A 16,210-nucleotide genomic window follows, 5' to 3' on the forward strand; every position below is an offset into this window, starting at 1 on the left:
TCCGGATTCTTATCAAAACAATAGCGAGTGGCACATGTCAGGCGGCCCACATGCTCAAGGGGATAAAGAGGCTGGTTAGGGTTGGAGTTGAACTTGTCTTAACCCCCTCCCCCAACTCCCACCGCCGCGCTCCGGGCTACGGGAAAGTGAAAACGAGGGGGCGCCCAGGGCCCGGCTCTCTCCCCCGCCTTTTCCCCCGCCCGGCCCCGACTTCTTCCTCACCCGGTCTCCCGGGGGCGGAGACGCCAAGTTCCCCGGGGCCGGGAGTTAGTCACCAAGAAGAGGCGGTGACAGAGCGCACGGCTCGCTTCGCACACTAAAGGCCTAGCTGCACGGGACCGGGGGCGGCCGGCTGAGGCTCTGGCGTCCCGCGCTCCACGGCCCCCGGCCCGTCGGGGACCCCCTCTACCCCCCCCCCCCCCCCCCGCTTCCCCGAGTCTCAACTCCGCTCCCACTCCACCCCCGCCCCTACCCGGGGCAGCTCCAACGTCAGGCTCCACTCCAGACTGGGCAAAACGACTCCCAGCCCCGGCCGTTTCCTGCCCCCGGGGGCGGGGATTCCCTCCCCGGGCCGGGGGACGGCAACTCCGTGCCGCTGACCCGAAAGGGGATCCCCTCGGCCGCCGGGCGGGGATCCCGGAACTGGCCCCGGAGCGCGCGTGTGGCCGCGGCGGGGAGGGGCGAGGCGGGGAGTTTCCGCCGCTCGGCGGCCGGGTGGCAGCCGCGACTAGAAGCGGTCCCCGCAACCGGCGGGGACCAAAGGCTCCTCCGCCCCGGCCGGCTGTCCCTCACGCGCGCCGCGGCCGCTCGGGCCGCCGGGGGCCCCCGCGCAGTCACCGGGTCGGGCTCTGGGGGCCAGAGAAACACGGGCCCGCAGCCACCCGTCACTTTCGAGTCGCCCCGCCAGAAGCCCGGGGCGAGGAAAAGGAGAGAGACAAAAGGACGCTGGGGAGGGAGTCCCCACACTCCCTCGCACCCCCCGCGCCCGGCCCGGCCCTTACTCATAGTGGCGGAAGATCTCGTTGGTGACTTTACAGTAGAAAACTTCCTCGTCGGGCCGCAGGTCCGCGGGCGGCTTCTGTCTCACAAACGGCTTTCGGTGTAGCAGCGGCATCTCGCGTCCGCCCGCGGGCTCACCCGGACCCTCGGCCGCCCGCGCCGGCCCCGCTTCCCTATCAAAATTGGAGGGAAAGGAAAGCCGGTAAGGTAGGGAGCGCTTGGCGGCGGCGGCGTGGGCCGGTCCGCGCGCCGGGGGAAACTCGGCTGCCTTTTGTGTGATTGACCGACCGCGGCTGCCACCCGAGCCGAGGTGGCTGCTGTCGCGACCAGGGTAGTGAACCGGCGGAGCCGCCCCACCTCCGCACACCCGGCTGCCGGCTCACAATGGGGCCGGACGCCCTGCCGCGGGCGGTGCGGGAGCGGCGGCCCCCTCCCCCAGCGCCCGCTCCCTGCCTGCTGCCGCTGCCGCCGCCGCCGGGCTCACAACGTGCTCGGCGCGCAGCCGGCCGGCCCGACGCCGCGAGGGAGTTCGCTGCGGGCGGACCCCGGCGCCGCTCCGCTTTGTTCCCCCGCTCGCCTACACTTCCCTGCCGGCGCTGGCCGGCTACCGAGCGACCACACCGAGCCCCTCACCTGCGAGCACGCCGGCTGCCACTTCTCCACCTTCTCAACTACAAAGGCGGCGAGGGGAGGCTCTGTCCCCCCGGGGGGTCGCTTCTCGCCGCCCCGCCGCACCGCTGGGCGCCGCTTCTCCCGCTGCCACGGCCTGGCTCCGCGCGGGGGATCGCGTCCCACCGCCACTTCCCCGCCTCTCGGAGCTCCTGGGAAGTTTCTGATCTACTTTCGGCTCTGAAGGAGGAAGAGCTGTTGGGAGGAGCTTTTCACTTCTCGCTTCTACCTTTTTATTGGCTACTCGATGACTTTTACAGCCTGTCACTGATACAGGAAGAGACGGCGGAGAGCCTGGGAGAGCTACATTATTAATTAATGGAGCAACCCCTAGTGAAGAATCAGAAGCATCCTCCATGTTTGCGATTATCAGCCCAAAGATCTGGGGAGAGCGCTGGGGTTTCATAAACACATGGCTAACAAAGTAAAAGCCTTCCTCTTCAAGTCTGGCAGCAGCGCTTGGTTCCACGATGGGAAAAGGATTCCGATTAAGATTTAACTAGTATTTTAAGGATGGGACGAGAGATAAGGAATAAGAAATGAATAACCTTTTGAAATTTTCTTCTTCAGAATTAGAATTCTCATGTCTAAAATAAAATACTTTGCTAGTGTAAACATTCATCTCGAAAAGAAGATACTTTTCTTGACAGCCGTGCTCTTTAATACTTAGGATAATTCAAAGATTTAGCAGAAGAAAAGACCAAAAAGAAAAGTATACGTCAGAAAATGTCATGTCTGTAGAACGACCCCCACATATTTAAAAACCACACCTTTAAAAAGTAATGTTTAGAATACGCCGCTGAAAATATATGCAAGGGATCAATATTTAGTTCAATCACCCAGAATTTCAAAGATTATGAATTTACTAGTGAAATTTCCCCTAAAACAACTTTCCCATATCTATGATTTCCATTTGTGAAACTAATTTTAATGCATATAGTACATGTGACTCATGAATTTAAAAGAATTGTCAAAATATGTTTGCCGTCTTTGTATTAAATGGTCATTTTTGCTGCTGCCCTTGACATTTGCTTATTTGCAGATTAACATGTAAGAATGGGTCTAAAAGACAGTAAGTCTGAAGAAGTCATTCAAAAAAGGATGCAGTAATACTATGAAATGATCTCAGTTATAGAAACAATGTGGGATCATCTCTGTATTTTCAAATTAAGTACATATATACATGGGAGCAGAAAATGTTAGAATTCTATCCAAGTCTCGAGTTATTTTTAAACTTCTTTTAAGATACTTCTGTGGTGGCTAGCAAAATAAAACTTCGTGCTTCAAAAATCATTAATCAAATTAATGCACCTAGTGTACAGTTGAAGAAGCTTGAAAGTGCTCTCAGTAGTAAGTATATTTTTTAGCCCGGATAAAGTCTTCAAAAAATTATAAATGCAAAGATTTGGTGTTTTAAACTGGTCTCCAATTAGTACACTGAGTGATAATATAGATTTCCCTACCTATAAAGTAACTTCCCAGATAAAAATGTTAGAACCCACAAAGATAAACTCAAAATGAGGACAAGGAGAATGGATACTTTTCAACCAATATTAAACCATCACTCTCACAACTCAAAATCCCACCTTAACTGTTAAGCTAAAATTAGATGAAATTTTGTCTGATTATATAGTCTTTATATTTCTTAGCTCTATTTGCTAAGCTAATTTGTTAAAATCATGATGAAAAATAGTAATGTTGACTTTACTTTTATTAAATATAAATTTTTAAACAACTGGATTCTTTATACTAACCTAAAATTAAAATTTTACTTTACTTCAAACTACTACCATCTAATTTTCTCAATTACCATACCCAAATTTCAGTACCATCATAACTCAGTTCTCTGAGTTACATACATAGGATTTACTTTAATTTCTGATATTTAATCATTGTTATACATAGTTATTATTTTAGAACATGTTTAATAAATTATAATTAACATATTCAAAGTTTATTTTTATATGCTTATATTTGATCAAATCAATAGCATGGCTAACGTACCTCAAAATAACACTTCTCCTAAAATTATCCTACATGTTTACTACTGAAAACTTACCTAATGTATTAGTAATTTCATATATTGGTATCATGATCACCTTCTTGCTTCTTTACTACTTCTAGACTTGAGAGTGAAAAGCTGATTGCTGTATTCAGAAAGTAGTTAAAAGATACTGTCATGAAATAGGACTTTGGGTTTTTAAAAAATTAAAAACATTGTAAAGGAAACTATGAAAGAGTATCACAAAGGAAAAAAGAGAAAACAAATTAATTTAAAATTTTATCAATTTAATTCCGTTAAACATTTGTCCTCCATTTATGTGCCAAGACACTGTACTAGCTTATGTAAGGGATACAATATAAATGTATCCTGACCTCAAAAAATGTATAATCTTGTAGGAAAGAGATGCTGCTGCTGCTGCTGCTAAGTTGCTTCAGTCGTGTCTGACTCTGTGCGACCCCCTAGACGGCAGCCCACCAGGCTCTGCCGTCCCTGGGATTCTCCAGGCAAGAACACTGGAGTGGGTTGCCATTTCCTTCTCCAATAGGAAAGAGATGATGTAAGGGCAAATAACTAATACAAGAATTGTGTGAGTCCTAATGACCATGAGTAATACAATGCAAAAGGAGACGTAGAAAAGATTAAAAGAAAATATAGAAGGGGGACCCAGGGTGGGTCCTAAATGAAGTCATTCACAGGGCATGATTTGGATGGCAATAGAAAGCTCATGTTCCAGCATATCCTCCTCTCAAGTCTCAAGATGCCACCCTCCACTCCGTTACCCCTCTGGATGAAGAAACCAGTGGCCCCCACTTAAATGTAAAGTGTACATATTCTAGTAAGGCAGGACATACACCAATCTAATACCATCCAGACTAGTTTAATATTTGAGAAGGTATACTGCCTTGGATAGGTGAAGACAAGGGTATGAAATATGTATTTTTTAAAAAGCTTGAGCTAGAATACTTTGCCTGTCTTCTATTGACTGATTAAGAAAGGCTTTACTTAGGTGATTTGGTAAGACAGTAGTTATCTGGAACTGAAAGAACGCTTTGGGAACTTTTTTTTTTTTAACACATTTTTAAAAATTATTTTTATTAAGCTTTGGGAACTCAATTCTCTCATTTTGCAGCTGAAGAAATGGAAGTTCAGGAACTGAAATCTAGGCCTCCTGACTCCTTGTCTAGTCTCTTTAGACGTGGATTTGATAATATTTAATTTTCTTGTATACCCTAGTTGCACTGTATCTATAAATGAGCTAAAATACTATTACAAATCCTTCCTAAACTCCTAAAATGTGTAAGGGGATAAGATATACTACTCATGATCAGAAACAGTAGTTTTTGAGAATTATCCAGAAAAGCAATCGGGGTAATACAAATCCTAAATTTGTCCAGTTGAAGAGCTGACAAGACCTATCTCCATGCTTCAGTAAACACATCTAACAAATATAAACACTTAATGTCCCTTGCCTCTAAGTAGCAGTTACACAAATATTCAGAGGATAGCTGAGAAAGGTGTCTTATAATTCTATTCAAGGAATATCTTCAACTTCATAACTCCTTTCCTTAGTATCTCTGACGCCTGTCTCAACTCTGTGATCTCTTTTTACATGCGTGCATGCTTGCTAAGTTGCTTCAGTCATGCCTGACTCTGTGCAACCCTATTGACTGTATTCCGCCAGGCTCCTCTGTCCATGGGATTCTCCAGGCAAGAATACTGGAGTGAACTGCCAGGCACTCCTCTGGGGGATCTTGCTCTCTTTTTAATGTCTTTATAATTCACGGCAATTTTGCCTATAAAAGATTTTTATATATTGTTCTTTAGAAGCAATGAGTACCCGAAACCATTGGCCTTGTATTAGGATAGAGGTGCTAGACCTTAGCTGCCCACTGAAATCACCAGAGGGGTTTTTGGAAGACACTGATGCTTGGGTCATATCCTAGACTAATTAATAGGAACTCTGGGGTAGGGACCCTGGTTTGGGGGGTTTAAAAATCAACTCAAAAAAAATCAACTCATGATTCTAATGTACTGCCAACTAGAGAACTACTAAGAGGAGATTGGATCGTTAATGCTGAAGTAGGAATGTTGGCAATTTTTGAATTCATTTTTTATTCAACCCCTTAAAGATATGAATTATGGGATGGTAAGTAGGAGTTGAAAGAATGTCTGTGGCTATCATCATCATCACAGAAATAGTTTACATTTAATGAATGCTTCCAGCTTGTCAAGCATTGTGCTAAGGGCTTTAAATGAATCATCTCATGCAGTTCTCTCAACAAAGTACTATTTATCACTTCCATTTTACAGATGAAGCCACTGAGGCTCAGAGAGGATAATTAAGTAGCTTGCTTAAGGTCAGATAGCTCAGGAGCAGAAAAAATGAAATTATCAACTCTATGGAGTCCAAACTCCTTACTACTACTCTATATTTCCAAGGGACTGATTTGCTAATCTAGCTCAGATATAAATTGAAGCAGGGAAATTGAGCCAATGCACTAAACAATGCATTTAGAACTTGTAATGATCAAGAATGTTTGTTAGAGGAAACCATGGAGAATTTTTAAAATTATCTCAGAGCAGTGAAAGCCTAAGTATTATAACTCACAGTCCCAAATCCATAAAGATAATTCTATAAAATAAAAATTAAAAGTCTCTGCATGACAAAGGCTACCACAAAGTTGGAAGACAAATAGCAAACTGGGAAAATAATTATTTGCAACTCACTGACAAAGGGATGATTTCCCTAATGTATAACTTCCTGTTTTCCTGTCATAATAATAAATTACAATAAGCCAAGATACACAGAAAAAAGAACATAAATGGCTTTTAAAACATATAGAAAGATTCTCAACCTCACCCATAATAAGAGAAATGCAAATTAAAACTACACAGAGATGACATTTTTCATCCTTCAGATTTGCAAAGATCATCATCATATGTTGGTAAGTCTGGGGAAACAGGTACAACCTCTGTAAAGGGCAAATTGGTGATATTTATCCAAAATTACAAATGTACATAAAATCTCCATCTCTAGGAAAATATCCCATATTTGAATATTAGACTCTATTTTGGCTTTGTTAGAAATAGCATAATCTTAATGGAAATGTCCATAATTAAAGTATGATGTGTTCATACAATGGAATGGTATGCAGACATAAGAAAGAATAAGAAAATTTTTTAAAAAGTTCATTAAAATATGCATTTAGTGTATATTAAATGCAGACTTAATGTATATATATATTTGCTTGATACATAAAATGCATCTGGAAAGATACTGTGAAATAACACACGTGTTGCCTCTGGGAAAAGAGTTGCTGGGGACAGGGGTCAAAGGAAGATTTTTCTCACTTGTTGAAAGTTGAATAAACATTTTTAAGATACAGAGATTAGATGGTAAGCTGGCAGGTCAGGACAGATAGCTAATATAATAAAGTCTTCAACACAACAATTGGAAATAAGTTTAGAATTGCAAATACAAAGTAAAAAATGTCTGTTAAATATTTCACAGGGCCTAGCACAGTGCTTTTTCCATGACAGGAGTTCAATACATATTTGTTGGATGGATGAGAAGTTAAATGGATATATAAAATACAAACTTAATTTGATTACAGTGAAAGAAACAGAGTCGGATAGGTGGCTGCTTTCATCTTATCCTAGAAATAGAATTTAGATTACACACAACCGAGAAACTCTCTCTAGAGAGACTACCTTAATTATTATCTCTATATCAATTTACAGAAAAAGTTATACTATATTCAGCCAAATAGATTATTGTTTTTAAAAATAAGACATATAATGAACAAGTAGAAAGTTTTAAAATTTGAATTACAGAGTTCTTATTTTTATCAATTGCAAAACTAATTTTTAAGTTTTAGTTTATCTGTAGTAAATAGCTACCAGATAAAAGTTGCATTAATATTTGCCATCTCATTTACTAATTTCTGTTAATACTGAATATAAAATACTGGAATATACTACTTTTTCCTCCTCTTTAGTGTTCAGGCTACAACCTATTATCATCAGATATAATTTAAAATATTGCTATATATTTAAAAAAATCTTTTAAAAAAATTTACTACCATGCCTGGAACACTGTAGGCACTCAAACCTATTATAGAAATGTACTAAATTCTTTCAATTTTTCCTTAAAATATTTAAATGATTATTATTTATAATATTTGTAATTAGGACCACCATCTTTTTTACTAGTTAGCTCAAGTGGTTGAAGCATGGTATTCATGGCATACTGTAAGTTTGACACCAATAACTAGCCCCATATTGCAATGTATTCATGGACTGCCTGGCGATTATGGATGAAGAGATAGAATTAAGACAGTTAAAATTCAGAAATCAGTTCTGAACATTTAATTTTAATCTAAGAGTTCCTGGTGAAACATGCTAATGTTACTCTAAGACATTTAGGATTTTCTCCCTCTTACCTCCGTATCCATCATCAGACCTAGAACCCAGCAGTCATGCTGCTATCCTATTTTCTCTAGTCTAAATGTTTAGGTCAAAACACCCATCTTTTATTGTCTTAGCAAAAGTGAAATTTATCTTTTTCAGCTGAAAAAGCTTTTTCAACTACCAGTAAGATGTTTCTTAATGACTTCCTAGCATCTAGACCCCACATTCCTGGCATCTAGAAACTAGTTTGCTGCTGCTGCTGCTGCTGCTGCTGCTGCTAAGTCGTGCAACCCCATAGACGGCAGCCCACCAGGCTCCACAGTCCCTGGGATTCTCCAGGCAAGAACACTGGAGCGGGTTGCCATTTCCTTCTCCAATGCAGGAAAGTGAAAAGTGAAAGGGAAGTCGCTCAGTTGTGTCCGACTCTTCATGACCCCATGGACTGCAGCCCACCAGGCTCCTCCGTCCATGGGATTTTCCAGGCAAGAGTGCTGGAGTGAGTTTACCTACCAGAATAAACATCTTGCCTATTTTAGAAACAAAACCCAAATTCCCCAATACTAAATACCTCTCTTTTTTTCCATTTCAATCTTCCCTCTTAAAATAAAGACCTCTCTCTTGGTTCCAGTGTGGTAGGGAGAATAATAGCCCCCAAAGATGTCCACAGCCTATTTCCCAGAGTCTGAATGCTATTGTACATGGCAGAAGAAACTTGCGGGTATGATTAAAGTTAAGGGCCTAGAGATGCTTAGATTGGGCCAACCTGGATAATCCAGGCAGCTTGCTGCATCTCTAGGTGCAGCATCTCCAATCCAAGCTGCCTGGATTATCCAGGTTGGCCCAATCTAATCATGTGACTGCTCACATGTAGAGAACCTTTTCTGGGTGTGGTCAGATAGAAGGGAGGACTAAATAAAGGTCAGAGGGATATGATGTTGCTGGTGTGGAATGGAGAAAGGGGGCCATAAACCAGAGAATGCAGTGATCTCTAGAAGCTAGAAGAGGCATGGAAATGGATTCTCCCCTGAAAGCCTCCAGAAAGAGACATAAACCTGCCTACACTTTTATTTTGCCCAGTGAGACCTGTGTTGTGGACCTATCACTAAGTTTCTGGTAAGTTTTTAGAAAAGCAATAGAAAAATAATATATCCAGTGATGAAAATATTCTTAATTTTCAGCTGATTTTCACAGCAATAATGAATGATACCTTTGATCTTTAATGAATGATTTGGCTCTTTCAAGCTGAGGTTGTTAGCAATTCCTACTTCTAGAGTTTTCTGTCATGATTCATCCAACTGCTACCTCTCCAAGTTGCAAAAATTCATCTAGTTATTTCATAATGCATTTTTACCTAACCATACACAACCATAATATATATACAGTTAGAATAAGCTGTATATAGTTGGAGAAGGAAATGGCAACCCACTCCAGTATTCTTGCCTGGAGAATCCCAGGGACAGAGGAGCCTGGTAGGCTGCTGTCTATGGGGTCGCACAGAGTTGGACACGACTGAAGCGACTTAGCAGCAGCAGCAGAATATAGTAAGAGGATTATCAGTGAACAAAGACTTTCCCCCCTCATTAGTTTCTATCTCCTCAGACCTCCTTAGGGTCTTGATCCATCAATCTTCCCTCTATCCAATATTAGGCTTTCCTTCACTACTGAGACCTCTGCCCTTCGACTGTAATCTAGCTGCAAGTTTCTTTCCTGAGGGTGGGGGTGGGGAGGAGATTAAGTACATCTTTCTTGATCTTCAGCACTATTTCTCTTTCTCAACCAACATTTAAAAAAGGAAACCTATGCTCCTTGTTTCTACTTCTTTATTTCTCAACCTTCTGTAGCTTCCCCATACTCCTCCCTGAAACTGCTTTTGATTCTAAACCCCTAACTGCCAAATCCAATAGACTCTAACCAAGGAGGAGCCCACCTTATTCATTCTGTTCCTTGGCATCCTCTCCTACATTTGGTTTTGTGACACACTCTACTCTGGCTTTCCTTCTACCTCTCTGAACTGTCCTGAGTGTCTCTGCCATCACCTTTTCCTCTTCAGCCTATTCCCTAAATCCTGGTACTTCCCAGCTTTCTTCTATCCATTCTCTTCACCTGTCACTCTTCAGGGAAGCCTTCTCTAAACCAACATCTCCTCCTGACGACATCAACTACTCCTATTCTCACTGAAACATGAGCTTTTCTTAGAGTCTCCCTGTTCCCTTGGGGACTCCACCACAGCTTCTTGAAGATTTTTTGAGATGAGGAGTGAGTCAACAAACTGAAATTTTATGAAGATTAATCTAGGTGTGGTAGGTAAGACTGACTGTGTTGAGTGGAGCCTGGAGGCAGGGAAACCAGTTGAGAGGACACTGGAGAAGGATGAGTAGGGAATGACAACAGCCTGAATATTGCCTTGGCAATGGTAAGGAAGAAAAGCCAGGAGAAATATTTCAGTGGATGTATTTAGTGACAACTTGATTACACATCAAGGGAGAGAGAAGAAAAGTCAGAGATGAGTCAGAAATTTCAGACATAGGAGACTAGGAAGGTCATAATTAACAAAGTTGAGGCAATCAGGTATAGAAATAGGTTTGGGAAGAAGATGAAGCACTGGATTTTAGACATGGAATATCAAAGCAGTGATGCCCTCCAGGTATTGGGAAGACTGGGCTCAGTGGGAAATAACTCACCTGCATTGCAGGAAATGCAAGAGATCCAGGTTTGATTCCTAGGTCGAGAAGATCCCCTGGAGTAGGAAATGGCAATCCACTCCAGTATTCTTGCCTGGAGAATTCCATGGACAGAGGGGCCTGGCGGGCTACAGTCCATGGGGTCACAAAGAGTTGGACACGACTGAACACACACACACACATACACGCAAAGTTGATCAGTATACAAAAGTAAATAATACTTACTAAATAAATAAAACTCTTGATACTCTTTCTGCTCTTCAGGTGCTTGACCCAAGTATCAGGATGCTCTAGAGCCTCACCGGCACTCCAGAATTCCTCACTGGTATTCGCACCGTGAATCAGCCCCAGCATTTGCTTTCTGCTGCCTTTTCCTGATCTATCATTGGAAGGTATTATGAAACACATGCCCTCTAATCGTAGGGCCTCATAGACACGCTAATGTCTTTTAAAGCCATCTCTACTGACCACGCTACAACAGTTTTTCCAAACCTCTTCATTTTTCTCAAGACTCCAACCTCATCTTCCTTTCTTAGCTGCATCTTGCCTCCTCATTTATTTACAAAATCTGGGCCACTCAGTATGACTTGTTCTCAACCCAAATTTTCTTTTCACCTCACCCTCTTTTCCTCCTCTGTTGTCTTCTTTCCAAGGCTACAGCTGTGCTTTTGACCATATTTTTTTCAACCTCTAAGATCTTATCCCATGCTTGTTTCTTTAGTATCTCCCCTCAGTTGCTCCTTTTTTGACCTGCTAACAAATTCAAGCCCATGTTATCCTTTAAAAAACCTTTTTTCCTTCACTTTGATTCCCTCAGAACTGTCAACTTATTGCTCTTTTTTGGTGTTATTAATATAAACTTTACCACGTCATCTTGATAGTGGCTTGATTCTCACTAGAGCAGTTTTATTTATGTATATCCTATATGTTTGTCTCGCAGACTCCAAAATTTAAGTTTCGGTAGGGCAGAAATCATATGGTAAATTAATCATAAAATGTTTTCAGCTATGATTAATCAAGAAATAATTGTGAGATTTGGGAGGCTGACTTCTAAGAAACAATAAATAATATAGTATTACTTTGCCTTTATCTGTTTCCAAAGAGTTAAAATTGTAAATGTACTTAGAGTTGTCATGTGATGGTTATCTCTTGGTCATAAGTCAGAATTTTTCTGATGTCTGTAACAATAGCAATTATACTCATTTAAGAACATAAACATGAGTCTTGGGCGATCCCTATAGCAACAAATGTAGATGCTAGCACGAGAAGTGGGCATTCCAGTTTTAAACTTAGAAGGCATCATGAGAATACTAATTTTTTCCATTATTAATTTAGATACAATTAATCTTACTTCATAAAGGTTATTTACATTTTAGAACTTTCTATCAGGAAAGTTGACAGTGCTTTCCCCTCTCTGCTCTACACATACACCTTATTCTCCTTCTAGCATACAAAGCTACCTTTCTTCAGTTAAAAAACAAATAAATTAAAAAAAATAGATACCTTTCACCCTTGTCCACTATACTGCCTTTTTAATTGTTGATGAAGCTAGAGAAAATGCCGGAATGTATTGCTAAGTATTTGGATTTAAGAGCTAAAGAATGAGCTATGTAAAAACTAACTGTATAACCAACTATTAGAAAAAGTTATTTTTGTAATTTCACAAAAATAAAATGTGTATTTAATGTTAAGGCTGCAGTCCATGGGGTCGCTGAGGATCAGACACGACTGAGCTACTTCACTTTCACTTTTCACTTTCATGCGTTGGAGAAGGAAATGGCAACCCACTCCAGTGTTCTTGCCTGGAGAATCCCAGGGATGGGGAGCCTGGTGGGCTGCCGTCTATGGGGTCGCACAGACTCGGACACGACTGAAGTGACTTAGCAGCTTAGCAGCAACAAAATTAAGGCCCCACAGCTAGAAAACTCCTGAAAAATATCTAAAGATATTATGATCTATAATACATCAAGTTTATTCCTCTTAATTAAGTATAAAAATTAAATTTAAATCATTTAGAGAGCAACTTTTAGGTGTAAAGGTCTTTGCCAAGCACTGAGCTTAATATTTAAATATAAGAAAGTCATAATGGCTCAGATTAAAGGTTTATGTCACAAACGTGTATAGGAGAACTACATTCCATATTATTATTCTTGTCTTAGAGATAATAAAGCTGAGGTATAGCAGGGTAAAGAAATCACCCAAGATCCCTCTTCTGTGTAGGTAGAAGAGCTGGGATTAGAATTCAGATCGATTAGATATCAAAGTCCATTTATTCAATAAATATTTCTGTGTGCCTTTTATATGTTAGATACAGTTCTAGAGACTTGGGCTTCATCAGAGAAGAAAACAAGATCCCTGCATTCTTGGCATTAATATTTGTTAGCCGACAACGCCTCTGTCTTCTCGCCTGCCACCTATCTACACATGTAAAGATGAATTTATTTTCCCAAGATTAACCCTTCTACTGAGGCTGTTGATTTTATCACCTTTATCACAAGTCTCCTTTGAAACCCAGCTTCATTATTGCCTCTTTCACTGGATCCATCCAACCACATTAAATATACATGTCATGTCTCATCTTGAAAGATAACTCTATGTCCCTATTTTCATTTCTTTTTCTCATTCCACACCATACTCCATATTCCACAGCACTCTTCTAACCCTCTGCTACCTCTTTTTCCTTCCAAAGGTTGTTTGCAGTCCTCATGCCTCTCAATTTGTCTACAACATTTAAGCATTCTGACCACTCCTGAAAACTCCTTCCTTGACTGATAAGAAGTCAGTTTATCCTAGCTTTAAAAGAACTGTATTTCCACATCCATAAGAGTATCTTTAAGAGAGAAATAGGACCATCTCCTGTCATCACAGTAAGATGTTGAATAAGACAGAAAATTAGCTAAATTTTTCTTGAAATCATCTAGAGGAATTTTTCCTTTTACATCTTAAGAGCTTTCTAATACAAACAAGAAAATACATATTCATATTTATTGTATCATACATTTTCCTGAAAAGTAGAGATAACTACAAGCTAGTATAAAAATCACATATCATTTCTACCACTCAGAAGGTGACTCAGACTGCTTCTGACTCAATACACTCAAGAACCAGATACAAGAACTTAAAAAGCATGGATATGGAGTCATTTAGTGGTAGGACAAAAAGTTCCACATAAATCAAGTTTATTTCAGCCCAGTATCACAAGAACTTAGTGCCTCTAAATCATTAAGAAAAGACAAAATGATATTCAACATGCTGTTCAAGAGTCTCAGTGTTATATACTACATATAGTACATATATATACTGTATACACGTGCACTTTTTAAAAATCCTTTCCATTGTGAATTACATGGAACAGTGCACAAAATAAACATAGCTCAATGAATTATCACATACATATACACACAAACACACAGAAAGAAAGAAAGAAAAAACCACTACCCAGGTAAAGAAAGAGAAGGTAGCCTGTACTCCATTGTTTATGAGATTCATCTATGTTTTCACATATGGCTGCAGATTATTCATTTTCATCACTATATGGCATTCACCATAATTTATCCATTCTTCTGTTGATGAATATTAGTTGTTTGCAGTTTTTACCTACGAATATTCTTATGCATGTTTCTTGGACACGTGAGTGTGTAGATAAGAGTGAAATAGGACTACTTTTAGCTTTATTAGATAGTCAAACTCTCTCAAAGTAGTCATACAAATTGGCATTCTCATCAGAAGCATTATATAAGTTCTAGTAACTGCATACCTTCATTCATATTTGGTATTGTCTCTTTTTTAGCCATACTGGTGAGTGTGTGGTAACACCTCACTGTAGCTTAAATTTACACTTTCCTGATTGCTAATGAAGTTAATTATCTTTTTATATGTTTATTGGCCATTTAGATTTTTCTTTGGTGATATTTCTTCACATTTTAAAAGATTTTCATAGTAAGTGGTTGAAATAAACAGAATAATTTTTGTTAGGTGGAAGGGGGCAAAAGAACCGCTGTTAAAAGTGCTTTAATTTTGCTTCTGGGCTCTCTGAGCAAGGCAAGAAAAGACCCAAAGTTTCTCTGTACAGCAAAGGAGAGTCATTGTTTCTACTGACTCAGCTTAAGGCCAGCAAATATAGAGAAAATGTTATTTTGTTAATAGGCGTTACAGAAATTTGTCTATGAAATTTGTCTATGTTTCAAAGCTTACTAGGTAAATTTTGTGGAGTCTAAAAGAACAAGGAGGCTAGAGCCAGAGGTATACTGTTGAGAGAGAAGGCATTAGCTTAAAGAATGGACTTCAGTCAGTTTCTAGTGGTTTTCGGTAGCAGCAGAGAGTCTCAAAGCCAGAAAGAGTATTTTCAAGAGAGAATATAAGCCTGACTGGTTCTCCCCCATAGGCTAAAAGTGAAGCTGCAAGTGGGGGCTGGGATGGGAGGGACAGCTAACCACTGGGTGATCATATATGGGAAATTCACAAATACAGAAGTTTCATTTCCCCTCCACGTCAGATTATTGAAGCTTTTGGTAAAGTCTGTCCTATCAGATGAAAAGAATCCCTTATTTGCCAGATATCCTTATAATAGTTCAGGATAATTCATCATGCTGGAGAAACAACAGGCTGTTGCAGATAGCAAATGCCTTGGTAAGATGGGAGTGTTAATTTTCCATTTGGTACACAAAGCCTTGGGAAATGAAGTTTCCTTATCTAGAAAGAGTGGAAGTAGATTCCAGGCTCATAAATATTTCCACACAAATTCAACCAAAACTTTGAGGTATACGTAGATTACAATCAATAATATCTAATCTAGAAAACAGAATGCTATGGAAAGCTTTATTGGTATTCATTTTATAAAGTTAGAATAATTTGAGAACAAAATCTGAGGCACTCAGCATACACACACACAAAAGAAAGCCACAGTGTGACTCAGGGAACTCAGACAGGGGCTCTGTGACCATCTAGAAGGGTGGGATGAGGAGGGAAGTGGGAGGGAGACTCAGGAAGGAGGGGACATGGGTGTACCTATGGCTGATTCTTACTGGTGTATGACAGAAAACCACAAAATTCTGTAAAGCAATAATCCTTCAATTAAAAAAAATAAAGTGGCAAAAAAGAGAAAACAGCAGATTAACACTATTTATGAAAACCGATGCCAAAATTCCCAAATAAAATACTAGCAACCAAATTCAGTGGTGAAGTATCAGAATAACACACCCTAACCAAGTGGGGCTTATTTCAAGAATGAACAGATGGTTCAACATTAGGATATCAATAAATTAATTTCACGACATTAATGGATCAAAAGAGTAAAAATCCAAGAGTGCTTTGAGACAGAACGAAAGAGGACTTGATCAGATTCAATGTCTGTTCCTGGTTTGTAAACAAACAAAAGGGTAAATGAAGACACAATAAAGCTTATGTTTTGCAAAGCAAAACTCATCTTTTTTTTTTTTAATTCAAA

The 16,210-nt window shown here is 40.5% G+C and overlaps 1 protein-coding gene across 5 annotated transcripts in view; it reads right to left on the minus strand.

Moving 5' to 3' along the window:
- The window catches only part of BAZ1A (bromodomain adjacent to zinc finger domain 1A), a 113,297-nt gene that overhangs the window by 85,770 nt on the left and 11,317 nt on the right, over positions 1 to 16,210 (minus strand). For 2 of the 5 annotated variants that reach the window (XM_059879151.1, XM_024981912.2), the window contains exons 1-2: positions 1,633 to 1,833; positions 1,002 to 1,172 (exon numbers count right to left, since the gene is read on the minus strand). In XM_059879151.1, coding sequence (XP_059735134.1) covers positions 1,002 to 1,114 — 113 coding nt within the window. In that variant the 5' untranslated portion in view covers positions 1,115 to 1,172; positions 1,633 to 1,833. Of the gene's footprint in view, positions 1 to 1,001; positions 1,324 to 1,632; positions 1,834 to 16,210 lie in introns of those variants that run through there. The other 3 variants (XM_059879153.1, XM_059879152.1, NM_001192940.1) reach the window with 2 other exon arrangements.

The sequence above is a fragment of the Bos taurus genome, chromosome 21, assembly GCF_002263795.3.
Source record: "Bos taurus isolate L1 Dominette 01449 registration number 42190680 breed Hereford chromosome 21, ARS-UCD2.0, whole genome shotgun sequence".
NCBI classification, from domain to species: Eukaryota; Metazoa; Chordata; class Mammalia; order Artiodactyla; family Bovidae; genus Bos; species Bos taurus.